Raw genomic sequence first — 25,937 nt, forward strand, 5'->3', positions numbered from 1 at the left:
TTGTAGAGAATTAAACCATAAGTTGTTCTGTTTTGTTGTTTTTCATTTAAAATAAAAATACATGTGACTTGCAGAACAAATATCACAAACACTGACCGTCACATGAGGGACAACACTCTCCCTCGGGTCGGGCTGGATGATTGCACTGTGGAGTGGGACATGACGAATCCACACCTTCACAAGACACTTTACCAGCCTAACAGACAGAGACCAGGTGAGATTAAATCAGTTACAGTACTTCATACTGGATTTGAATTAGTATCTTCAATTAAAATCCCCTTAGGGAAAAGATTTTTCTGCATTTGACCCATCCTAGGATTAGGAGCAGTGGGCTGCCACACTGAGTAGCACCCAGGGAGCAATGGGGATTGGGTACCTTGCTCAGGAGTACCCCAGCCCTTTTGACCTGGTGGGGACTTGAACCAGCAACCATTCAGTTACAAGCCAAGTACTTGGCCACGGGCTGCCATTCAAGTCAAAGAAAAGCAGACGTGACCCAGCGATAAACTTTTCTTTTTCCAAATGAATGTTTTGCTGGCGTCACAGATCATGTTTATGACAAAGACAATAAAAGTACATTTTTATTTTTATTTTATTGTCTCTGTTAATCATAAACATGATGTGAGATGCCAGCAAAACCATAAACTTTGTATTTGAATTAGGGTTGTTTTTTTCGGCCAATGTCACAGAGGAAACACATGGTTACTTAACTTAAACCCAATTGGGGGACCCTGACAGAGTTTTTCGATAAGGATCGCGAAAGAAGTGAATTTTGAGAGAATATTTTGAATCTGGGCATCAAAATTAAACAGGGAAATCTGGGCTACAAGGCTGTAACAAGGCTATTTTCAATGTGACAAACACAGCTCAAATAACACCTAAATGAATAACTACGTATCAAACTTTGTGTGTTTCGCCGACAACTGTAAAATTGTTCTTACCTTAGACGTTTCTCTGTGAAAAAAAAAACTTTCACCGCCAACAAAGCGCTCTCCAGTTAGACTGACTTCCTGTGTTACATTCAAAAGCTTCCGGGCTTCTCTAGGTGACGTCATCGCGTTTTGAGAAGCATGACCCTATCCTAAGGCAGCAGCCAGGCGCGTTACACCCGCACGCTCTGTTGCTTCTCATTGGCTAACAAAGCTGTCAATCAAAATTCACGTCCTTCTATTGGCTGTAAGGAAGCCAATGAGATGTGGTCCATTCCCTCGCTGAGATACAGGCCAGCAAAGAGAGACAACTCTCAATGGACTCATTTGGTGTTTGTTTTTGGAATGGAAAACATATTCAAGTCTGCAGGAACTTTGAAACAATGCCATAAATTATTTTATTGAACATTAATAGTTGTATAAAAGTGAAGAGGCTGAATTATTTTAATTTTTTGTGTGTGTGCGATCTTCATTTACTCTTCACCAGTAACACTTACACTGTTATTACACATCTTAACAAATCCCGCAGTTTTTCCCTTTACTATGTGGAGGCACTAATGTTATTTTAAAATGCTAACGCGTTAGCATTTAAGCTAGCGGACTTTGTCCCTAACATGTTAGCATTGGCTGCCATTGACTGCTATAGACGTCAATTCAATCACTACTCTGCAAATGGCTGGCAGCCACGATTTAGTTCTTCCTCATTCCTCGTTCGTCCATCTTCATTCAATGGTGAAAACACACACACAGCTTCTCCAAGCAGCAGTAACAGCTGCGTATTAAGTAGCCATGTGTTTCCTCTGTGACAGTGGACAAAAACAACCCTAATTCAAATACAAAGTTTACGGTTTTAAGACCCCATTTACTGTGATATGAAGTATAGTCGAAACTTCAACTTGCACAATTTTGAAAAATTGTTTACCTTGTTTGTGCTGGGTCGACTTGCTGCTGGTTTACTCAAGGTGGGTCACATATCATCCATATGTGCTTTTGCCCTCTGGCAGATGCAACAGAGTACCAGCAGGCAAACTTAATCATTTTAAAAACTCCTACATCTATTGAAGTTGTTTTTATCAATTTTAACAATTGTTTCTGCTTTAGTGCTTTTACTGTGTTATTGCTTTTATTGTATTTTACTCTCATGTTTAACTATTTATTGGACCATGATGGCATTCATATGCAGAGCTTGAGTCCAAGACAAATTTCCCTATGGGACAATAAAGTATACTGAACTGAACTGAGCTGTTGTTATACTCACAGAGCAGTGGCAGCGGAGGCAGGCGTCTCTTCTGGAGGGGAACGTCTGTCCATCCACGTAGACCTTGGACTCATATTCACACTGCTCACACCTACAGGTCACACACACATAACACGCCTTTCTGGATCTTTCATTTGGACATCCACATTCACATTCATGGATGAGCTGGATTGATTCAGGTTTGAAAGTGATGAAAAAAACAAACAAAAAACAGTGAAGCAGCTTTGTTACCGTGGGCAACAATCTCCGGTACGATGTACAGGGTTTTGACAAGACAAAGTGGGACAGGGATGAGGTGAACACACCACATCTCCATTCTGGAAGAGAAAAACACAGATATACTGATGATTATAGTCATCATCAATTAATCTATCCAGTATTTTCTCAATGAATTGTCAAATAGGTTATTTGGTCCATAAAATGTTGGGAAAATGTTCAAAAAGTGTTTCCCAAGCCTTGAAATGATTCAGTTTCAATGATTTTTAACGATTTTATTAATATGGAGCAAAGACACTAGGACAAAAAACATTGAAGGAGCTAAAAAAACACTAAAAACTTCATCGCTGCTGCCCCTACTTAAAATCTTAAAATCTTCCCAAATGATTCATACACAATAATCACTTGATTTCCATAATCATGTCCATCAGAGACGTACCACACATGTACACTCTTGACAACGGTCTCCAGTGGGAATCACCGCTCCGTTAGGGAAGTCATGACCGTTCACACCACATCCTGCAAAGACACATGAGCACAAACTGTTTCTCAGCATAATTCCAGGCAAACACTACTAACACCACTGATTAGCCAGAATGACAGAATTATTTGAGTTACTGCTGCCTTTCTATCATCTTGAAAACAGTCTGGTCGTTCTCCTCTGACCTCTGACCTCATCAACAAGGCATTTGCTCCCAGAGAACTGCAGCTCACTGGATATTTTCTCTTTTTGTTTAACCCTTTCACCACTGATGACCCACCTCGACATACTGGGCAGCAGCTAGCAGGTGGTGCAGCAGCCGGGTTTTTACACGGCGTGTGGCACTGCTCCCTCTCACACTGCACACGACCCTCCTGTAAAGAGACGGCACATGAACATGACCGGAGATGACGGTGGATCAGAAAAAGAAGGTCATTTGCAAGAGATAATTGGAATTAGCCCCACCAAACAGTAGCAAACATCACAGGGACTCTGCTCGGGTCTCCACTTGGCTCTGTGATCGTAGCGTACACCGTAATAGATACAACCTGCAGACACATCACTGCACTGTCATGGTGCTTAGAGGGACTTTTAACACACAACAAAAACAAACAAGTTACAGTTAATTGTGTCAGACAGGTGTGTCTCTGCATTCTTACTCTTGCATTGTTGGCAGCAGTCTCCAGACACTGTCTCTGTGTGTGTGCAGTCCAGTGAGGGGCAGGACAGAGGAGAACACTGCCTCTGACCGTCCTGATACCAAAGGAAAGGACACACAGTTGTTGAGTCTCCAGTGAATATGTGGACAACAAGCAATATGTGGTTGTGTGTTGTCAAACACTTACCTTACATGTACATGTCTGACAGCCGCCGAGGGTGTCGTAGGACACATTGTGAACTGTGCCGTCCAGTTCACACCCTGGAGAGGAGACGGAAAAATTTTTTAAGCTTCTGTGCGTGTGTTCCAGGTATTACTAGTGTTGTTGGGACCTAAATGTGTTTCCACAGTCCCTATAATGTTAATTTTTACATTTGAAAGTTATTGGTTAAGGTTAGACTTAGAGTAAGTCTCCAGCAAATACATGTATGTCAGTGTAATGTCCTGTGTGTGTATGTGTGTCCATCTGTCCAGTACTATTACTTATGCTGAGTAATAATACAGGAATGTAGTCCGTTTATTTTGGCAATAAAAGAATGTGGAAATGAGTTTGGATCATTTCAACCTGTTGTGACCTCCATAGAAAAGTCATTCTAATACACCAGGTTTTGAAAAACTACTGTATATTTGATTTTTTTTTTAAACGTCTGAGATCAATTATTAACAACAAGTTGACATTCAAATAATAATATGTATTTGGGGTGCACATGTGGGATAGAACACATTCACATTCTAAAAATCAAGGTAAAAGGATAAACAATCACATGTGGCTGGAATCAAACCAACAATCACTGAATAACATGACCAGTGGAGCATCGTGTGATTGGCTAAATGTTGGTTAGATTTTAGCCAGAATTTCTTGCTTATCCTTGGGATGTTTATTCAAATTTATTATAAATATTATTAATATATTACAGGGGGCTGCATGGTTGGTGTAGTGTTAGCACTCTTGCATTTGCAGCAAGAAGACCTGGGTGATCTACTGTGATCTGTATGTTGTAATGCACATGTGTGTAAATGGTAAACTTAGGCATAATATCATTGAATAATATGTTTTTTTAAACGAGAGGGGAAAAGTTTATAGGTTATTATGTTATTATTTTACTGGTCTGGCCCACTAGAGATCAAATACACTGTATGTGGCCCCTGAACTAAAACGAGTTTGACACCCCAGGTTTATGGGATTATTTAAATTATAAACTATAATCTTTATTTTTTACAGTGAAAAGTAAGAAATACATATTGAAGAGTTGAATTGTGAATTGAAATTCAACAGCTTTTTTGAAATTCTAAATCTGATGAGACGTATTTACTTCCATTCGTCCACCTGCTCCGTCTATCAAGACTGATGTTCTCGAGGTCACGAGGAAACATCTGTCTGTCTCTCTGTAGAGTAACTACAGCACAGCATTGCTGTAATATAATATAATATACTCTACACATGTTTGCTCCCACACATAATGTTTTATGGTGCGTAACTATAACCAGAGGAGCCTGTAGCTTTCTACCTGTTTAAGACAAACCACTGCTGAGTCTATTAAATCTGAAGGAGTTTTACAGCAGGAGGAAACAGAGAGAGGGGGGGAAATTGGAAGGAGTCGCAGTTGTTTTCCTCCCGATGGATCTCTCTCCCTCTCTCCCTCTCTCTCTCTCTCTCTGAAGGACAGACAAACAACTTCCCCCAGTCTGTGGCTGTTTGAGTGGTTTTGCAAACAAAAAAGATTACATTAAAGGCCTTACAGGTCTGACAGTGAAGTTTTTTTTCATCAAAGGCTTTTAGGAGACTCATCAAGTAGTATTTACACCAGAGAGAGAGAGACAGAGAGACAGGGAGAGAGAGAGGGAGAGAGAGGAGAGGCAGAGCGACGGCTGCCTACTGTGCCATCAGTCAACAGGCATTTCCTCCAGCAAGCCAAGCATGCATGAGATCAAAGTACCACTCTGTGAGTGTATATCAACTGGCTGCCATTAGAGTCTTCTGGCCTACATGCAGAAGCAATTAAGGAAATAAGGAGGCCGAGACAGAGACGGTGAGAGAGAGTACAGTATAGTCCAGGGGGGGGAGAGAGAGAGAGAGGAGACAGTGGACACATGTGTATTACATTGACGGTAAAAATGTGCACAACAAGCAGGACAGAATGAATGCAGTTTATGTCCGTCTGTGGACGGAGGAAGTTAGAGAGAGACACTGGGAGTCCTTAATGAGTCCAACATTAGTCCCACATGTTTGTTTCATCTCATTCAAAGAGACAAAGAATGAGATATAAGACGATATAGGACGTTTCCTCCAGTGATATTTGGACCCAAGGCAACACAACGCTGAACACAAACTATTACACGTCCTAATGTAGCTGATGCCGACATGTAGCCGCGAGGTTCACAGACAACCTACTGTGTATCACAGTGTAACAAGCTTTGTTCAAATGTTTCTCTGTATGTTCTGTATGTGTCCAGTTTCTATACTGGAGGGGCCAACACATGCAATATGGGGATTAGGACACTCTAAATTGACCATAGGTGTGAATGTGAGAGTGAATGGTTGTGTGTGTGTGTGTGTGTGTGTGTGTGTGTGATGGACTGGCAAACTGTCCAGGGTGTGACCCCGCCTATCACCCTATGTCAGCTGAGATTTGCAACCCTCCTGTGGAGGATAAAGCGGTAGAAAATGGATGGATGGATGATTTTAACATCATCAGACGCATCAGCATCACAATTTCAAATCCTAAGTATTAAACATGTTTGATATTTACGACTGAACAGCAACAATAACCAATGACAGCGAAGTGACCGGGAAACAGATGTTGTGTAATTTTGCTTAGAAGCGTAACTGCAATGACTTCATCCACAGTTTTTTCATTTCTAAACACAAAATGCTACAAACCGATGACGCCGACGCCTCCATGTGTGTTTATGTTCTAAAGTCACAGGAGTTTCTGTGAGATCCCAAATCCCTGGAATCGTTTGATTGACACCAAGTGTGTGGTCCTGTGTCTTGACTGGATTGTCTAATCTGTGCTTTCTCTGGATTAAAACATTGAAAACATAGTTCATTGTGTCTGTGGTCTCCCATGTTTTTAAAATCAAGTCAGATTGGAAAACCCTCTAGTGTGGGGGGGCAGACATGAGTCAACTTGAGCTGACCTAAATTCTGTTTTTGACCCTGAATTTTTGCCTGTCACTCATTCAGACTTGTTTGTCTGTTGGAGTGAGACCTTGCTTTTCACCTTTGACCGAGTAAATCTTAAGTTCCTGAAACTAAATCCTGGTTTTGTCAGGCTTTTGTGTCCTTCTCTGTCGGTGTAGGTTACACCCTCAGAGGTCAGAGGTCAAGAGCAAACATACTCCTCCACTTTGACAGGTATTAGACCAACAGAGGTCAGAGACAGGGACTTGTTATTGTTATTGTTAGCGTTAGGTTGCTTCTTATACTCTATCCCCATCTTTCTTCATGTAGGACAGTGAAGTGAAAGCTGAGTCATGTTTACCTCTGATGTTAGACTGACATGTGACCTTTCCAGATGTACAAGTACAGACAGTGCTGAGGTCAGTTTGCCAGCTCTGGCCGTCGTCCACGTCACGTCCCTCCCACTCACATCGCTGCCTCACACACTCACATCCCTCCAGGTACTGAACGCGTGATTGCAAGTCTGTGTTCTGTTATAAAAAAAAATATGTCATGCCATATTACATCATATTAGTTCTTAGTTATCTAAATAAAAGTTATATATTCTGTGGCTACCTGAGCTTTGACCATGTCCAGCATACGTGCAAGCTCCTTCACTGTTTTCTCCAGCTCCTTCAGCCTGTCGTCTTTCGGGCTGTGAGAAACAGACTTGACTCCTTGAGGAGACCCCGGAGGCCCCAGGATGACACCTCTCTGCAGCTGGTCACTCTGGATGTCCAGGGGATAATTGCTGGTTTGGTCCATGGGCCTGCAGCTTGTTTGGGGTTTACTAGTGAGGTCACCCTGCTGAGATGTTCCACTGCTGTCACTCTGAGAGTCTGAGCTCTGTGCGTCAATGTCCTTGGAAGGAGACAGATGATCTGGGGAAGAGAATGGTAGAGTTCGTAGTTCCGTTTCTTAAAAAATGAGGTGATAAGTGGTCATGACACACAGACTGAGCTCGCCATAAGAATATGTGTGTTGCATATAAAACCTATAAAACCGCTCGCTCCCTGCACCAAAGTCCATAGTGAAAATTAACAATTTTAAAACACAGCGCACAGGAGTCATTTATCCACTGCTGCCTCCATCAGTAAATTTAATGATATTATTTAGTGACTTTGATGTTTGAAATCCTTCCTCCAGATTAACCTCAGTGACACACATTTACTAAAAGAGGCAGAAATAGACAGCAGCTCCTGAGCTAAAAATGCTGATTTTCTCTATAGACTCTGGTGTAGGAAAGGACAGGCCTAGATTTTTATGAGGTGAGCCTTTTTTTAAGTGGCTAAAATCGGATTCCACACACACGGAGCACACTGGGGGCACATGCAGTGCTATCAACACATTTTAAAGAGCCCAGGCTATTGCTTCAATATGTTAGCGGGAATAAAAGAACACATTCAGAGCCTGAACAAACATTTGGGAAAAACACAGTCAAAGCTAAGCTCCACAGAGAGGAATAATAAACTAACAGAGGGACATAAGATATGTTCTAATGCACGTCAACCATGGTGGTCCCTACACTGAGCTGTCACAACCAGATACATGACTCCAGACATCATAAAACTATTATGTGTTTATCAGTGACACTGAAACCTCTGGGGAAGTGTAAATCCTCCTCACGTGACAAGCCCACACAACAGTCTGTCATACACACATACACGTGTATAAAATAAACACACACAAGTCAGTATGTACTGCACACACACACACACGCACACACACACACGCGAGGTATTTAGAAAAACAGCTCTGCAGTTAAAGCCGTAGTACGTAACTTTTAGATACACATGAATGTCTCAGTATGGCAGTGTTTGAATCTCATGTCCCAAGCTGCACACAGGAAGTGATTTGTTTTATGTCCCGGGCTAAAAACACGGAGTGTTTCAGGAGAAAATTCTACTGCTCAAAAAACCCCAAACTCCCGCCCCTGCTCTGCTGCTGTATACACACAAACGCTCCCTCAGTCAGGTCTGATAGCCTGTTTTCAGATTGAGGATGCAGCATACAAACAATGTTACAATGTTCTTATTCAAAAAAACAGAATAAAAACATCCAAAATCCTAAAAAAAAAACCTTTAACTTTAGTTTGTGAGGAATTTTCAAATGTTTCTTTGACCCTTCAAGAAGAAAACGCTGCACATGCAGTAGTTCATGTTTCTTTACCTGTTACGTTGTCACAGGACCACGGACGCTGTAGATAAGGTTTCAGTGAGATCTCAGCTCTCTTCAAATGACCCTGCAGAAAAACACACATACGACGCACGTTATATGATCTCACAGGGATTAAAGACGTGCAATGTAAAGTAAATAAAAGTCAAAGTAAAGAGTTTCTTTTGTTGATATTGATTTGATTTATATCGTAATACAAAATGATGTGGGGAAAAAAGTACATTGTAATAGGAATTTTCCCATATCACCCCCCAGCCCTAATTATAAGCATTATTATTTCACGGCTGTGCTCAGCAGGTTTTCTTCCAAACGTAGGTCAGGGGTTTGATCCCTGTGTCTCTGGGCAGCATGTGATCAGTAAGTTAGATTAGTGACAGAAAAAGCATTGTATGAATGTGTGAATGACAAAACTGAAGTCTGAAGAGAGTACCATTTAAATATGTCACCGCAACTTAAACTCACGCTAAATTTGCTGTCTTTTCGTCCGGGAGTTCCAGCGAGAGTGATGACCACATTTGGTGGCAGTTCCAGTTTGATCCTCTCTTCACTTGTTATCGGGACAACAGCAGCATCTTGACAGTTGACAAAAAACACCAGTCTGTCAGGCTCCACGCTCACAGCCAGCTGTACCCAGTCCTCCCTGGAGAAGGGGTTTCTACTGGGGAAGTGAAAGCTGGCAGGGCCCTGTGAAGACCCTTCTCCTCCAGAGTGATAGTCCAAACGCAGAGTGTCATTGACAGTGGAGGAGATGATCTGGAGAATGGGCGAGGACTGAGAGGAGAGTGAAATGAGAGTGGCGGTGGACGCCGATGACTGATGCCCCACCAAATAAACACCCATGCTACCCTGCAGTTTGGAGAACAGGAAGTGGGAATATTGTGGAGGTAGAGTCAGGTACGGTGCTCTGGATCGTATTTTGTATGCCACACTGTCAGGACTGGGCTGTCTGCTCACGCCGCTAATCTGGGAGGACATGTGGAGAGCTTCCAGAAGGTCGATCACTACAGGACAGAGAAAAGACACAGAGTTACACTTTTACCACACTCTGCACATACAGTACATACGCTGTGAACTCCTCCAGAACAACCTCGACATGGGATTCCAAGGCTGCCACCTTACAAACTTGGGGATGGCGTCACTTACAGTTTTCCGATGTTAATGGAACACAGTTATAGTGGATAAGGCCATGCTCTGGTTAGAAGTCTGCAACCTCTCTCCAGTCTCACATCTAAGTCATCACAAAACCCTTCAGAAGATCTCAGAGTACTTTAGGGGGTTTGTACCAATCTCAGACCTGGTGGGGATTTGAACCAGTAAATGTTGATTATAATCTGTTGATATGTTTTTTGATTGATTGATTAGCTGTTAGCTGGTCCATAAATGTTAATAGCTGTTTCCCAAACTTCAAAATGTTTATGTTCTCAAATCTTTTGTCCACAAATTAGATTAGATTAGATTAGATTAGACTTCATTGATCCCACACTGGTGAAACAGCAGAGTTGGGAACCGACAGCACTATATATATAATATATAATGTAAAATGTACAAATGCAAAGAATAAACAAGCACAATAACAATGGTAAAGGGATGAACATGTATGTAAAAAGTGTTTCATATTTAACCTATTTTGTACAGGTTTACATATGTTAATTAACACAATTTTCACAAGTTTTCTTTCTTATATGGACCAAAGAAACCAGATAAAATATCCATTTAAGAAGCTCAAACTAATAATGGATTTGTCATTATTACATTATATACTGCTGACAATTCTTCTGTACTTTAACTCAGTCTATCACTTTAAAGTACCAGTTTATGTTGGTACTTTAACCAACATAAACATTCCTCCCACAAATATACAACAATACAACAAAAAAAGTACATTGAAAGCCCAGCGGTGACTCACCGTCGTGTGGATGTGAAGCAGCAGCATGTCTCTGCACAGACACGGGTAACAGCCAGAGCGCGTGAATCCACAGCAGCATGAGTGTGTGTGCTTTCCAGTTCTCCATTCTCCCACACGAAGACTTCTGCGAGACTTCAGACACTTCAGTGAAAAGCCATGGCAGTCATTGTCCTTTGAACCCGAGCTGGAGCCATGCATTTCCCTCTTCCCCTCTCCACTGAGTGAAAGAGCGCGCACAAGAAACATGGAACATCTGGATGCAGGCAGGGCGTCACTTCTTCTCTTCTCTGCGCGCACACACACACACTCACTGACTCTCCCCCTGAGGCCAGAAACACTCCACTCTCTCACACAGGATCACGCACGCAAACACACACACACACACACACACACACAGGCAGAAACGCTTGGTGATTCATTCAAAATCAGAGTAAGAAAAGAAGAATAACCAGGTTGAGGTGAGCTGAGGGTCTGAGGTAATCTCCTCCTCCTCCTCCTCCTCCTTCTGAAGGATGACTGAAGTGTTTTCTTTTCTTCCTCTGTGAGCTCTGCTCACTGCTGTTCATTCCCCAAGACCCCAAGATTGGTAATCAGCTAAAACCTGGTCTGGAGACTGGAGAGGAGCCATGAGTCAGAGCCAGAAATGACTCTCTCTCTGTGTGTGTGTGTTCTTGTATTTGTTCCATCTTTAGGAACTTTGCTGTCATAAACTGACCTTGTCAGGACCGGTAGTCCTCATGGAGACCAATACCCGGTTCTAATGAGGCAGAACCTCATGTCTGAGGAAGTGGTTAAGTTTAGGGCTAAGGTTCTTAACTGTGGTCAGGTTAGGGTTAGGCATTAACTGGTAATGGTCAAAGATAAGGCTTTGTGTGTGTGTGTGTGTGTGTGTGTGTGTGTACAGGTATTACTCATGTTGTGGGGACCTAAATTTGTTTACACAGTCACATTATGGGGACTTATCTTCCTTATGGGGACAAAAAGCAAGTCCCTGTAACTTTACTACAGTTTAAGGTGAAGACATAGTTTAAGGTAAGTTTAGGGTTAGGCCAGAGGTAATTATGGTTAAGTAAGTCTCCAGGAAATGAATCGAAGTCAATGCAATGTCGTCTGAATTCATGTAAATCAGTATGTGTGTGTGTGTGTGTGTGTGTGTGTATGTGTGTGTGAGGACCAAAACAGGAGTGAGGACTTTTGTCTGGTCCTCACAACTTTAACGGGCTTTTGGGGGGTTAAGACCTGGTTGTTGGGTTAGAGTTAGAGCAAGTCCTCATAATGGGAAATGGGAATTATTACATGAGGTCAGTAGTATGTTATAGTTAAGGTTAGAGTAATTCTCCAGGAAGTCTATGAAAGTTATCTATGTAATGTCCTCTGAAGTCTGTGTCTGTGTGTGTGTAAACACTGCCTCTGAGATCTGCCTCCCTCCCTCCCCCCCCTCCCTCTCTCTCTCTCTCTCTCTCTCTCTCTCTCGTTGTTGGATCTCTGTGGTGATGACAGGACACCCAGGTGTTCCTAATGGATAAAACAGACTGTTGTTGAGTCTCCTGCAACACACTTAGTAAAAGCTCAGTAAATATCTGATGAAGGATTTGAAAAAGCCTTCATCAGATCGTCTCAATCCCATTGTGTGTCCACATGTTCAACATAATCTCAGTCGAGCTGGTATGTGAGTGTAATTGAGATTATTACAGCCACTTAGACACAGGTTATGTTTAGTTATGTTTAGTGTTTTCTTCTACACACACACACGCCCAGGCCCTCTGGATGGCTGATTTAAGACTAGCGCTGAAAGAGTTCCCTTATCTTTGTTTTCATTTCATTTGTAATGTGGCTTATTTATGATATGAAAAATGGTGTTATCTTCTGCTTATTTATCATTAGGATATCTTTATTTACTTATCTATATTCAAATCTTTCACAGCTGTTTCACAAACTGATTACATATATATGATAAACGTGAGGTGTGTGAATCACTCTCACGCGTTCTCTTGCTCTCTCTGTTTTTATTTTTAAGTTTATTTTAAAGAATTTTATGGAGACATTTCACAACTGAGGCAAAACATGGAATAACAATTATGTCATGTCTCAGTGTGTGATTGGTTGGTGCATTTATAAAAACTTATTAAAAGTATAAAAGTAATGCAGGAGCTACATGTTGAGCTACAACTTTTTGAGTATCTGTTACTTTTTAATGTAGTATTAAATTTTACAGACATTTTTCAAAGAAGCACTACCATTACAAGATATAGAACATATCTAGTTTATTTATATATATACTTAAGTAGTATAGAAGTATTCTAACACTTATTAAAGCAGTTCGGTATTGCAGTGTTAATAGTAAAGTAAAATACTGTATTTAATTAGTTGTATTGGTCCTTTACAGGTATTTTAACCAGTGAAAACTCTTCACATGTAATTTAAAAGTCCAGTTTAGTCAGATTAAGTCAATATAATTCGTTTTTTTCTAATGTCATGTACCTGTATTAAATGTCTATTCCTGAATCTATCAACCTCGTGGTTTTACAGTTAAATCTCTGCTGACCTCCAGTGGCCATGTGCTGTCATAGCAGGTCAACACAAACACTTCAGATCCATTCATCTAATATAAAACAAATGTGTCTTAGTGAAATAACATTGATGAAGTGTGGGCTGTGGATGTAAAGCGCTCCTTTGCACTCTGCTTTTTGTTAAGGACACAGACAGTGCAGTGTGTGTGTGTGTGTGTGTGTGTGTGTGTGTGTGTGTGAGGCTCATTCAGTCTTTGAACTCTTTCACTCTGCTTTTCTCTGACAATGGAAACCACTAACACATCTGCATTCACCAAAACATCACTCAGCATCACTCAGACCATAGCTGTCAACACAGGAGCTCTGCAGATATGTGGAGACATGCACCTCAGTGTGTGTGTGTGTGTGTCTGTGTGTGTGTGTGTGTATTTGTTTCCTCTTTTCTGGCATAAACACTGATCTTGTCAGGACCAGTAGTCCTCGTGGAGACCAAAACCTGGTCCCAATGAGGTGGAACATCTTTTCTGTGTGTGTGTGAGTGTGTGTGTTCTGTGGGGGGGGGGGGTTAAGACCTAGTTTTAGGGTTAAAATTAGGTCACATTATGGGGGCTTGACTTCCTTATGGGGACAAAAATATCAAGTCCCCATGAAATGATTCCATTTTAATAATGTAAGACATGTTGTATGGTTAGGATGAGGTTAAGGTTGGAGTAAATGAATGTACGTCAATGTAATGTCCTCTGAAGTCATGAAAACCAGACTCTCTCTCTCACTGTGTGTGTGTGTGTGTGCGTGTGTGTGCGTGTGGTGTGTGTGTGTCTCTCTCTCTGTGTTGGGACAAGCGTCTCTCATGCTGGGACAAGAGCGTATAAGAATGTGGGTTAATCTAGAGCAGCTGATGTTTGATGGCTAATCCCATGTCAGGCCCTATTAGTTGTCACACGTCACTAATTGAGTTAATCCAACAGCCACAGCACCTGCTCACACTCGTGTAACAAATTCTAAATGCACGTGTTGAAATACAAAGTTTAATACAAGCTGTCCAGACTGGAGTGACTGAACAAAAAGAGAACCTGTGGTAACGACCAAACCCTGGGCCTGTTGAGCTCATGGAGGTCAAGTGCCTTAAATCACAGCAGACAAATCTCTTAAATGCACCTGTGACCCCAGTCTCTGACCTCACCTTCAGGTCTCTTTCCATCTCTCATCTGAGAGGCTGAGTGTCTGTGCCTGACCGTGTAAGCCCCGCCCTCAGGCTTTAGCCACTGAGCTGACGTTTATCCCACACACCATCACACTGTGTGTGTGTGTGTGTATGAGGCTACTGTTGTAGCAGTGTGGCTCCTTCATTGTTTTTTCTGTGTTTGTTTATGTATGAAGACAAGTCAGGAGGATATGGAGCCTGACAGACAAACAACAGCAGGTCAGTCAGCTGATCCGCTGTAATGCATGTATCTCCTGCCCTTCATATAGACAAGCATGTTGACTCTGTATATTGATCGTGCATCAGCAGCCAAGCCTCCCACTGCCGACAGGTAAGTCAACAGTCTGCAGAGTTTGACAGAAAAAGGTCGATAGAGTCAAATCAAACATATATTAATGTCCCCACATGGAAACAGCTGCAGATCAACAGGACAAATCATTCACAGAATACAAATAACAATAATAATAATAATAATAATAATAATATTGCACCTGCTCTGAAAAATATGGAGCCTATATGTCAAAAAGTAATGTATTTTAAATACATTCAAATATAGTAGACAGGACCGGACATTAAAAACTAAAACAAATGGTAAAAAAAAAAACAGAAACCACTCTCATTACATTACATTTACTATGTGACTTTAACTGCTATATGTGTTGTCTATCTTTTGAAAGATGATGTTACTGCTTTTTTCCCCCAGTTTTATCAAACACTGCATTTTGCGTTTGCTAATATTTGATATTGAGGAGAGCTTCACCTCATACGCCTCGAGAGGTTTTTCTGAATCTCTTCTGCACAATGTGTGACTTTTGTTGTTTCACTGCTTTTGTGTTTACAAAGGTGTGAATCTCTCAGAATCTCACGATTCTAGACACTTTTAATTCTTAGCTTTTATATTTGGAAAAAGCTGCATCAAGACAAACAAGTCCAAGAAAATAATCCAAGAAAATGATAAACAAACCTGAAAATAGGTGACATTTACTGTGGCTCACTTCATCAAAAGCCTTTTTTGCTGTAAAAGTCCAGGACTTTTGAAATGAAACAAGCTTATGCCGATCAAAACTGATGTGCCAGAAAACACAAATTAAAAACCAATATGTGCAATAATTCAAGTGCTTTGCTCTCCGGTCCATGTATAGAGGATTAAATGGCATTACTGCAGTAAGCATGTGTGTGTTTGTGGAGAGGACACATGGACACAGAGTGAAGCTCAGTCTAACACACAGCCAAGAGGAAATCTGGTCAATTATTGTGTTTCGTGCATAAATATTGTGTTTTTCATCTTATTGCCTCAAGACCTCACAATATCCTCCACAATGAACATCAATGAACATGTAAACAGATAATAAATCTGAATTTCAGGGGTTTGATTCTAGGCTCCATTAGATCGACATGATCATCGTGTTCCTCGGCAGAAACTTGATGACTGTTCCTGCAGCGTGTGAATGAGTATGAAAGATGTGCTGCGTATAGATGTATGAATGCTGTATGAATGTGTGAATGGCAAATCTGTAATGCAAAGCAGCTCTGAGTGGTCATCAAGACTACGTATATAAATACATGTACCATCTGTGTGTTATAAAAAGATCTGTGTGTTTATAAAAAGATTATATTGTGTAGACTACACAGTTCACAGAGAGAGTGTCTCTCTCTTTGGTCAGGATGTTGCCACATGAACCACGACTCTTCATTTGCAGGATGAATGTTTTTTCAAGGCTCCCCTAATCGATTATGTGTTATTATGTCCTTTAAACGCCATAAACGCTGCTTTGTGGTCGAGTCACAGGAGTAAAGACAGATTATATGCGTAAATATGTTTGTTAGCAATATTTTACATCCAACATTAAACATGACTTCATTTTTATTTTATTTTTGCATCATAAATGTGTTTTTTATTGCAACCTATACATCATTCAATATCAAAACTGCTTTTTGGATTTCTTTGTCCCTTGCAGTTACAAATGTTAACCACTAGATGGTGCACTAAATTGGTTCTTGTGTTATTATAGGAGCAGTTGAGATACAGTGGTCACATTAGGTCAGAGACACTGGATTAAGGGAGGCTTCAAGAGACACTGGGAAAGGTCAAAGGTCACTCTGTCTTTCTCACTCCCTTCTCTCAGACTGAACTCGTCCCTGAGGCCTTGTGGATCCAGAATGGCTTGCTTCCCTGAACTGAGGTGCACTAGAGCTGAGGCTGTGTTGTGCTCACTGCTGATCCTCCTGCATGTGTTCACAGCCACAGGTCAGAGCCACAGTCACATTTCATCCGGTTAGAGTTTGGTTCTTGGCCCAGAGTGACTGTGTTTGTCAACCTCCTGCGTGTGTGTGTGTGTGTGTGTGTGTGTGTGTACACTTACACAGGGATGTCAGGGTGGGGTGGTGGATGTTTGGAGGGTCAGGATGTCTTCACGAGGATAACAGAAAACAGCCGTTCAGGAGAGGTGGTGGCTGAGCTCAGGGTGAAGGAGGTGGAGTGGACACTGGAGGGGCAGGACGCGGGGTGGTTCTTCTTGGATGAAAGACACATCCGGCTGAACGCATCAGCTGACAGGCCTCTGGACCGAGAGGTAACAGCTCAACGTGAGACCACACAGACTATAAATAAAAACACAGGAATAATGTTACAGTGGCACACCTTATATTTACTTACATATAGTGCAGCATCAATACATTCATGCAGATGGTGGAATAAAAAAAAAGAACAGATAAAACCCAGGAGAAGGGTGTTCAAAAAGGAGTAGATTGAATTAAAAGTTAGATGTCCTTGACCCTTTCTTGCTACTATATTCAAATTTAGTATGTAAATAACTATCCCAAATGTATTTACAACCCACATATCCACACAATGTGACAAAATGAGCAAACGTTAAACAAAATTAGGATCCAAAGGCAGTTTTTAAACCCCAACAAAAAGAGTCTTCAATAAAACAAAATAACTCCAAAAGGCAAAAACCAATGTAGAGCAGGAGGAGATGGCAAAAAGTCAAACACAAACAGAGAAAAAAATACCCAGAAACAAACAGAAGTAAAACTAAACGAGGTACTCACAAGGGAAAAACTACAAATTAAAACAGGAAACAAGGAAAACAGAAAAGTACCTGGAGAAACTTAGGGTTCCTGTCAGTGAAGGCTGATCAACCTTCTCTGCTTAATGATGGTATAAAAAAAGAGTTCTGTTTTAATGAATTTAAAGCTCAAATGCAACATTTAGGTATTGTCACACTCCTCACACTTGGGTTAGGGTTAGGGTTAGGGTTTGAAAAACATCAAACTGGAAATAGAAATAAAGTGATAAAATTATCAGAGAGCAGAAGGTCAGGTTCATGGGTCCATGTGTTCATGGGTCCAACTGAAGTGGCTGTGATGAGAAAGAACAAACCAACAGAGACTGAACCTCAGAACCTGGTTCTTGGTTCTTGGACTGAACACAATCTCCCGCTGTGTTATCCTATTCTCAGCCCACTGTCTGGCATCATGGCAGCTTGGTGCAAGGTCAGCCAGATTATGAGTCTCTCTCTCTCTCTCCGTGTCTCACAGTCGGTCTACGTCTATCTCACAGGCAGTAACAGATACTGATGGACTGAAAACATTATAAAACAAACGCAAATGTATGATTATTAAATTATTAAGTTACCATGTGACCATGAAGTATGATTAGTAAAATCTACTGCATTCAGTAGATCAGTTTAGTTTGTCACTTTCCCCCTCTGAAGATGTCACTTTCTTTCAAAATAAAACACTGATACATACATAAATACATTCTATCTATGTTGCAATAGGGATGATTCAATCATTCATTCTATATATGATACTAATATCACAACCTTGAATATTTACCAATACCAATGGTAAAATACCATAGTTTTGAGAAATAAAACAAAGATTGTTCATAAAGATTATTATTATTATTTAATGACTCTTTTCAAGTGAATGATTACAGCTCTTGTGCATGTCTCTCTATTATGTTAAATGAATGAATGAATGAATTCTGTCTCTCTGTTGATGTCTCAGGTCCTCGGTCCCCTCCTCATGGCCAATCTCATATGTTCTTACGAGGACACACTTCAGGTAAACTCTCTGTCTCATCATCATCGTCATGTTATTCCTGACTCGTCAGTCAAACATGAATGTTTTGACAGATCGCGTACAGGATCGCTGTGGAGATTATGAACGAGAATGACAACGCACCAGTGTTTGCAGAAAACACCACTCTGTTTTTTACCATCAGTGAGGTAAGACAGTCACAAACATGCACACACGAGTGTGTGCGACATCAAACTTTCCTGTTATTTCCAGCTGACTCCTGTGAACAGTGTGGCCTTCACTGTCCAGGCGGTCGACGCAGATAAAGACCACATCATTTACTCCATCGACCAGACATCGGTGTGTTTTCTTCTTTTACTTTTAACATAAAAGAGAAAATGCTGCATTTGTCTTTATGTTTGTGTTTGTGTTCCACAGCCTGATGCTGAGTATTTCAAGGTTGACGTCCCGACCAGTGGAAAAGTCGTCCTGTCCAAACCTCTGGACTATGAGACGAAGAATCTGCTCACTGTGACCATCCACGCTGTGGTATGCTGCGCATACGTCACTCCATGTATTCATCTGTGTCTCTTTGAGGCTCATTTATACTCACTATAAATGAGCCTATATACATACCTTATATGTTGCTTTGGTATGGATGTTATGCAACACTTCCTCTAGAGGGCGGTGCCAAGTGCCAGGTTACAGGCATCAACAAACAATATTGAAGAGGTTCTTTAATAGAGCTTGAGTCGAAATGTATGGAAATGCAGAATGTAAGATCACTGGGAGAAGGAGAAAGACAGTGCTAGCTAAACATTGATTGATTGATTGTTTGATTGATTGATTGATTGATTGATTGATTGATTGATTGATTGATTATCTCAGGAAATGAACACAGCTGAGAGTTACGAGACCAGCGCCAACGTCTCCATCCAGATCGTGGACGCAGATGACCAGTACCCACAGTTCTTACCCTGCTCGCTGCTTCTCCTACATGAGACCAGTCACATCTGCACCAGCCCTGTGTACACAGTCAATGTAACAGAGGGGGAGGAGGTCAGTGGCTAAACGCCACACACACACACACACACACACACACACACACACACACACACACACACACACACACTGTTACTGTACATAATTAAGGATACTTGTATAATGTCATGGATTTGCTTTATAATTTCCCTCAGTAAATGGTTGTTTACATCACATTTAAGATAATGGGATGGCTTTATGGGTTTTGACTTAAAAACTTAACACACACTTAATTACCTGTGAGAACAGTGGTCTACCTGTGGGTGGGTAGACAGACAGACAGGTAGGTAGACAGACAGGTAGGTAGACAGGCAGACAGGTAGACAGGCAGACAGGTAGGTAGGTAGGTAGGTGAAATTACAAAATATCACAAACCTGTAGTTCAGTAATAAGATCCAGGCCACACAGTCTACTGCCTTCACTGTGTGTGTTTTGCTGCAGGACATTGTACTGGAGTTCTCTCCTGGTCCCATTTATGCAGTGGATGGAGACAGAGGAATCAGAACTCCTGTCAGCTATGCTATACTCTCAGGTAACTGCACTCCCAAACTTTTTATATGCAGACCCTGTTTTTAAAGATGGCATCTAAAAAAAAACACTGTAAAAATCAGGACAAGAGCAATTATGTGCATGATGGAGTGACTCATTTACAGCCATGTCTGTAACACCTGATATTGTTTTGATTTAGTAAATGAATTATGTCACAAACCACTACAATACTGAACATGCAAGTTAATATTTAGATATAAAAGTGCTGTGCTTTCATGTCTGTGGGTGTGTTTATGGTCTTACTAGGAGACGATGAAGGCCGTTTCCTGATGGACAGACAGACAGGAGAGATGAGACTGATTCGGGGAGTAATCGACAGAATCACAACTCCAATGCTGCACCTTCAGGTCATGGTAAGATTCACATACTCTGTTAATAACAGAAATTTAGGAGACATAAGCAGTAATAAACCAGATATTAGTACTATTGAAAACCTGTTAGGGAAGTCATGTGTGGCCCCATTTGTACATATATACAGTAAATACATAAATAATTAGGTTTTGTTCATTAATATTAAGTTGCTGGACAAAATCAGTGGAGTGGGTTCATGGATGTTGTGAAGGAGGACATGAGGACAGTTGGTGTAACAGAAGACACAAGGGAGAGGATGAGATGGAGGCAAGCCCTAAAGGCAGAAGCCGAAAGAAGAAAAAGAAGAGACTGCCAAATAATGAGCTGTTTTAGACATCCACCAAGAGACTGGCTGCCAAATACTGAGCTGTTCTATACAGCCACCAACTGACTGACTACCAAATAGTGAGCTGTTCTAGACATCCACCAAGAGACTGCCTGCCAAATAGTGAGCTATTCTATTTATCCACTAACTGACTGACTGCCAAATACTGAGCTGTTCTATACATCCACCAACTGACTACCAAATAATGAGCTATTCTAGACATTCACCAAGAGACTGACTGCCAAATACTGAGCTGTTCTAAACATCCACGAAGGAGCTGAGAGCTAAATAGTGATCATATTGGACAAAGGATGTTAAAGATGGAGCTGCCAGGTCGGAGGAAAAGAGGAAGACCACAGAGAAGGTTCATGGATGTTGTGAAGGAGGACATGAGGACAGTTAGTGTAAGAGAAGAGGACGCAAGGGAGAGGACAAGATGGAGGCAGAAGATCTGCTGTGGCGAGCCCTAAAGGGAGAAGCTGGAAGAAGATCGAGTATATCTTCTTTATTTAACTATCATTTGGACACGACTGCATGTGTGTGTGTGTGTTTTTGGTATGTGTATTAAAATCTTAAGCCCTGCTCTCACTGTGTTTCTATCACCCAGGCATACCAGGATAACGACCCCAGGAAATATGCCGTTGCCACAGTGACAGTCCGAATTCTGGCCACAAACCTCTTTAATCCAGAGTTTGACAGTGCAGAATATCATGGATTTGTAACAGCTGGAAAGAGTCATGCCTCTCTGGTCAACACCTACGGTGACAAAGTGTTGATGTTACATGTTCAAGACCGGGATTTTCAGCATGTACACACACACACACACACACAAAACACTGTACAACTACAATGCTAAACATTCTCAGCACATCCTCGCACTTGTGTTCCTCTCTGTTACTCATGACCTCATCTTCTCCACAAACTGACAGGGCTTCAACCCCATGATGTCCTACACCTTCAGTCCCACATCCAATCACACAAACATCTACCAGGTCACAGAGGAGGGGCTTCTTATTGCCAGGACCAATCAGCTCACACCAAAACACAAACATGTTATTGAGGTGAGCTGCAGACACAATGTTACCATGGAGCATTTAGACCGTTATGGTGACTATATAAGTCACTATAAATTATGTAAAATTATTTTAACTTTTGTGTGTCTGTTTTAAGCACAGATTAGGGAGAAACATTTTTGGATTGTATGTTATGGCTGAAGGAAGAATTATTAGAATATAGTGGTGATAGAGACTCAAGATTTGTTTTAAGAGTGTATTGACACTGAGGCTAACTGTGCTTTCTTTAGTTATTCCATGCGTAAATATTTAATTTAATAATTTAAGGGGCAAAGCATGATATTGAAATTCTGCACATGCATTATTTGTCATGAAAATGTACAGATGAGTGTTTTTTAGCAAACATTTCGGTCACTTTAAACAATATCAGTTTCACGTACATGAATGAAAATGTGTCAGGTCGACCATTACTCAAACCCAACAACAAGGCAGCCATTTTGGCTTAAACAGCCATTTTGGGGCGATTTTCCACGTGACATATATGAACGAACAAAGAGATTTCCTACAATTAACCTCAAATTTGGTGAGGTCACTCTGGACAAGATAAGGATTAAAAGTTCACCTAATGTCTTATTGTGTAGTTTTGTAGGATTCTGATGCGTAAAACTGTTTCAACTCCACTAAAGAAAATCCAGTTGAAACGAAAACTTGCTGTGTTTTGTTTCAGTTTGCGACCCACAGCGGGAAACAATCTGCGGGGATTTTAAGTTCACACACACAATTGAACTGAATTCAGTTTACTGAGCTTTAAAAAGAACCTGTGTGTCATGAACTTAGCAGTTACAAACACAGACTTAATATTTAATGCATTATAAAGTGCTAAACATGAATTCACTTTACAGCTTTCAGTAGGGCCGCTCTAAGCCTTTATGGGGCGACACTATAAATTGTATTAATCATAGTTGTGTAATTTACTCCAAACCAGTGTCAGGGCAGTAAAATCACATAAATGTCCCAGCATTCATTTGCATTTTCACTACATTATTTTGCAGGTGAAAGCTATAGACCAAGAGTCAGGTGATGCTGCCTTTACGACTGTAGTGATCGAGGTGTTATCTGAGGGACAACCAGGTAAGAACACACACACACACACACACAGAGACTCACTCAACCTTAACCATAACTACTGGTGCAACTCTAACCTTAATCTAACCGTGTGTGTGTGTGTGTGTGTGTGTGTGTGCGCCCACTGCAGTTCCTCACAGTCCAGTGAGAGAGCAGCGCCTGACAGGCTGTACTGTGGGCAAAGCCTTCTTCCTGAGCATGGTGATGATGACGGTGCTTGGATGTGTCGTTTACATGGTGATGTGGCTGAAGAAGAGACAAAAGGGGAAGAGGAACCCACTGGAGAGAGGCTGTGTGGCTGAGGGCAAACACCCCAATGTGGTGAGATCATGACTGTGACTATAATCTAATACATTCATACTTAACAGGCTTTGTTTGTGAATAAACTCTGATATATATATATATATATATATTCCCACAGAGTTTACGGTGCTTCCAACTGGTGAGTTCTTTATTTTTTCATCCCATTTCTGCATAAACCACTGCTTTAGAAATAATTCATGGTGTGACAACTGGGTAGGAAAGCTATTTTAACTCTATTGCTCTATTGTTCTTTTTTATTAGAAATGACCAATATATGACTTTATTGTCACTGTACAAGATGATATTTATAAGACAAATACGAAATAATATACTAAATACAAAAACTACAACAGTAAACAATGGAATATACCAATAAGAACACAAATGTTATAAATATGAAGTATAAAATATTGAGTATGTATATAATATATATGATATATTAAGTGCGTGAGCTTTATTATTGCACAGCTAGAGCTGAAACAATTACTCGATTACTAATTTAATCGTCAACTATTTTGGTTTGAAGCTTTTTCTCATGATTTACACAAGATTTCTGATTGTTTTTGCTTCTTTAAAGCATTGTATAAATGTATGAAACATGTCATCGAAAACAACTCATTCTTGGATTAAAAATACAGCTTTAGTGACTTTTAGAGCATTTATCAAGTTTCTGAGAACAAATAATGTGTTACACATAAATATGTAATAATTTTCCAAAATCAGTTTATCAAATGCTAGCATGCTAAAATGCTAGCATGAAATAGGGAACATGGTAAACATGGTAAACATGATAGCCTACCTGCTGAATGTGTAAATGCCTTTGCTAAAGCAGTGGTTCGCAAACTCTTTATACCAAGTATCAGCTGAGAGTGGCGTAAAAAGGTCGAGGAAAGTCCGCTACAGACTTTTCACAGGAGGCAGATTTACTCCCAATAAGATCATTTAATCTCTCATCTCTCCTCTTCCTCACAGACACTTCACACACTAGTATAGTGACATGAGATTAAGATGAGTGAGAGATAAAGTTACTCTAATTATTATTATTTAATTTATTATAATAATTTAGTCATTTGTTTAATTACTACTCACATACCCTGGTATATACAGTAGATCAGTATTTCTGATTACCAGAAGTACCGCCAGAGGAAGGTCGTTTACCACTGTTTTCATGTGGGTATGACAACAGATGCTCACTATGCTATACAATAATGAGCAGGTTCAAAAATATTCCAGACATTAACTCAGTGACTGTCCTCAGGTGAGTCATGGAGGTGCTACGCCTCACATGGAGGTGGGATCCTTCAACAGCGAGGAATACGGAAGCTGCAATCCTTCCTTAAGCTTCCCTGGTAACCCTGGTATCCCTGGTTTCAGCACCATCCACCAGGATCTGCCCTCCTGCCAAGGACTTGTTCCACCTATAACCACTGCTGCACCCAACACCACCGCCATCCCCATGGAAGGTGTGTCCAGCCACGTCACGCTCTATTGCTGCGATTCCACGGCAACTAAAAGCTCTCCCACTTTCCACGTAGCCACTGTGGCTGCACACGAAGAAAACCTGGACTCCTCAGCACCTGTCACGCCCATGGAACCTCCTGCTCCACGACCTGACACCCGTCCCAACCCAACATCTCCAAACTCACAAGCAGACCCCGTCACCAGCCCGTCCTCGCAGTCCAGTGCTAACTTAAGCCACACCCAAGTTCCTTCAGCCGAACCTTCTCACAAACCTCGTGTGAAGACGCCCCCATGTTCACCTTTACGGTCCTCACCCCTCCCCGAGCGGGTCAGTACCCAACCCCCACCCACCCCAGAGCTACCCCCTCCAGTAACACCACCTGTGACTCCACCCAGCACCTCACTGGACCACACAGACCAATCAGAGCACAGAAGGTCGCAGAGGGTGGAGGATGAGGAGGACATCGGCGTTCCAGGAGCCGAAGATGCAGACAAGGACGATGGCGATGAGTTGGAGTCAGACGAGGAATAGCTGCTGAGGGTGATGGCTCGCTGTAATCCCATTTCATCTCATTCAGTAAGTGATGCCACTATGGACTGAGGGGAACAAGGTGGACGACGAAGATGGGGGGATGAAAGACGGAGGACGGGTGACATGTCGTCAAGCAAGAGAGAAACACTACAGTCTGATTCTGCAGTGACTGATGAGGTCAGAAAGCCGACGAAGGATGAGAAGAGGATGAGACTGAGGAGATCAGAGGATGAGAAGAACTGTAATAAGGAACTGTGGAGGGCAGCATGACACCTCTGAGTGTAGAGGAAGAAGAAGAAGAAGATGAAGAAGGTTCCAGCAGGCAGCTGTACAGTAAGAGTTCCAAGGCTGCTCTCCACAGATTGAAGGTCTTTTACACAGATCAAGGTTGTCCTTCATTCAAATCTTCATTCTTTTTTTCGACATCGTTGTTTCATCACATTTGAAATTTTCTCACCATGGCTCCACTGCAGCTTCATTTAGCCCATGGCCAAGTGGAAAGGGAACTTGACTTGTAACCGATTCGAATCCCCACCCAGCCAAAAAGGGCTGGGCTACTCCTGAGCAAGGTACACAACCACCAATACTCCCCGGGCACTACTCAGTGTGGCAGCCCACTGCTCCTAATTCTAGGATGGGTCAAATGCAGAGGAATACTTTCCCTAAGGGGATTAATAAAATATAATTCTTTAATTCAACGCCTCCAAA

The 25,937-nt window shown here is 41.4% G+C and overlaps 2 protein-coding genes across 3 annotated transcripts in view; one reads left to right on the forward strand and one right to left on the reverse strand.

The window, feature by feature from the left end:
• kcp (kielin cysteine rich BMP regulator) overlaps positions 1–11,330 on the reverse strand; it is a 33,302-nt gene extending 21,972 nt beyond the window's left edge. The window contains exons 1-13 of the mRNA XM_058646048.1: positions 10,787–11,330; positions 9,343–9,881; positions 8,875–8,947; positions 7,282–7,586; positions 7,028–7,196; positions 3,730–3,803; positions 3,544–3,637; positions 3,350–3,432; positions 3,165–3,258; positions 2,843–2,922; positions 2,419–2,504; positions 2,188–2,278; positions 97–196 (exon numbers count right to left, since the gene is read on the reverse strand). Of these exons, the coding sequence (XP_058502031.1) occupies positions 97–196; positions 2,188–2,278; positions 2,419–2,504; positions 2,843–2,922; positions 3,165–3,258; positions 3,350–3,432; positions 3,544–3,637; positions 3,730–3,803; positions 7,028–7,196; positions 7,282–7,586; positions 8,875–8,947; positions 9,343–9,881; positions 10,787–10,892 (1,894 nt within the window). The 5' untranslated portion in view covers positions 10,893–11,330. The remainder of the gene's footprint in view (positions 1–96; positions 197–2,187; positions 2,279–2,418; positions 2,505–2,842; positions 2,923–3,164; positions 3,259–3,349; positions 3,433–3,543; positions 3,638–3,729; positions 3,804–7,027; positions 7,197–7,281; positions 7,587–8,874; positions 8,948–9,342; positions 9,882–10,786) is intronic.
• A 3,289-nt stretch (positions 11,331–14,619) lies between these two features.
• On the forward strand, positions 14,620–25,912 carry LOC131470166 (cadherin-related family member 5). Of its 2 annotated transcripts, XM_058645797.1 has the most exons (16): positions 14,620–14,719; positions 16,627–16,748; positions 16,868–17,073; positions 18,518–18,574; positions 18,646–18,738; positions 18,803–18,889; positions 18,968–19,078; positions 19,418–19,588; positions 20,012–20,102; positions 20,366–20,472; positions 21,403–21,603; positions 21,725–21,856; positions 22,861–22,939; positions 23,064–23,254; positions 23,355–23,375; positions 24,495–25,912. In XM_058645797.1, the coding sequence occupies exons 2-16, from the start codon at positions 16,661–16,663 to the stop codon at positions 25,227–25,229; spliced, it is 2,370 nt and encodes a 789-aa protein (XP_058501780.1). In that variant the 5' UTR covers positions 14,620–14,719; positions 16,627–16,660; the 3' UTR covers positions 25,230–25,912. The 2 variants fall into 2 exon arrangements, with proteins under 2 accessions (XP_058501780.1, XP_058501782.1); XM_058645799.1 differs by lacking the exon at positions 14,620–14,719 and having other exon boundaries at positions 16,533–16,748.
• The last annotated feature ends 25 nt before the right edge of the window (positions 25,913–25,937 follow it).

This window comes from Solea solea, chromosome 12, assembly GCF_958295425.1.
Source record: "Solea solea chromosome 12, fSolSol10.1, whole genome shotgun sequence".
In the NCBI taxonomy this organism is placed as follows: Eukaryota; Metazoa; Chordata; class Actinopteri; order Pleuronectiformes; family Soleidae; genus Solea; species Solea solea.

What these genes read in the sequence shown, in the direction of transcription:
- LOC131470166 (XM_058645797.1), top strand. Translation starts at nt 16,661, where the DNA reads ATGGCTTGCTTCCCTGAACTGAGGTGCACTAGAGCTGAGGCTGTGTTG. An exon ending in ATGTAACAGAGGGGGAGGAG is followed by an intron (nt 19,589 to 20,011) that starts GTCAGTGGCTAA and finishes GTTTTGCTGCAG; the next exon opens with GACATTGTACTGGAGTTCTC. An exon ending in AGGGCAAACACCCCAATGTG is followed by an intron (nt 23,255 to 23,354) that starts GTGAGATCATGA and finishes ATATTCCCACAG; the next exon opens with AGTTTACGGTGCTTCCAACT.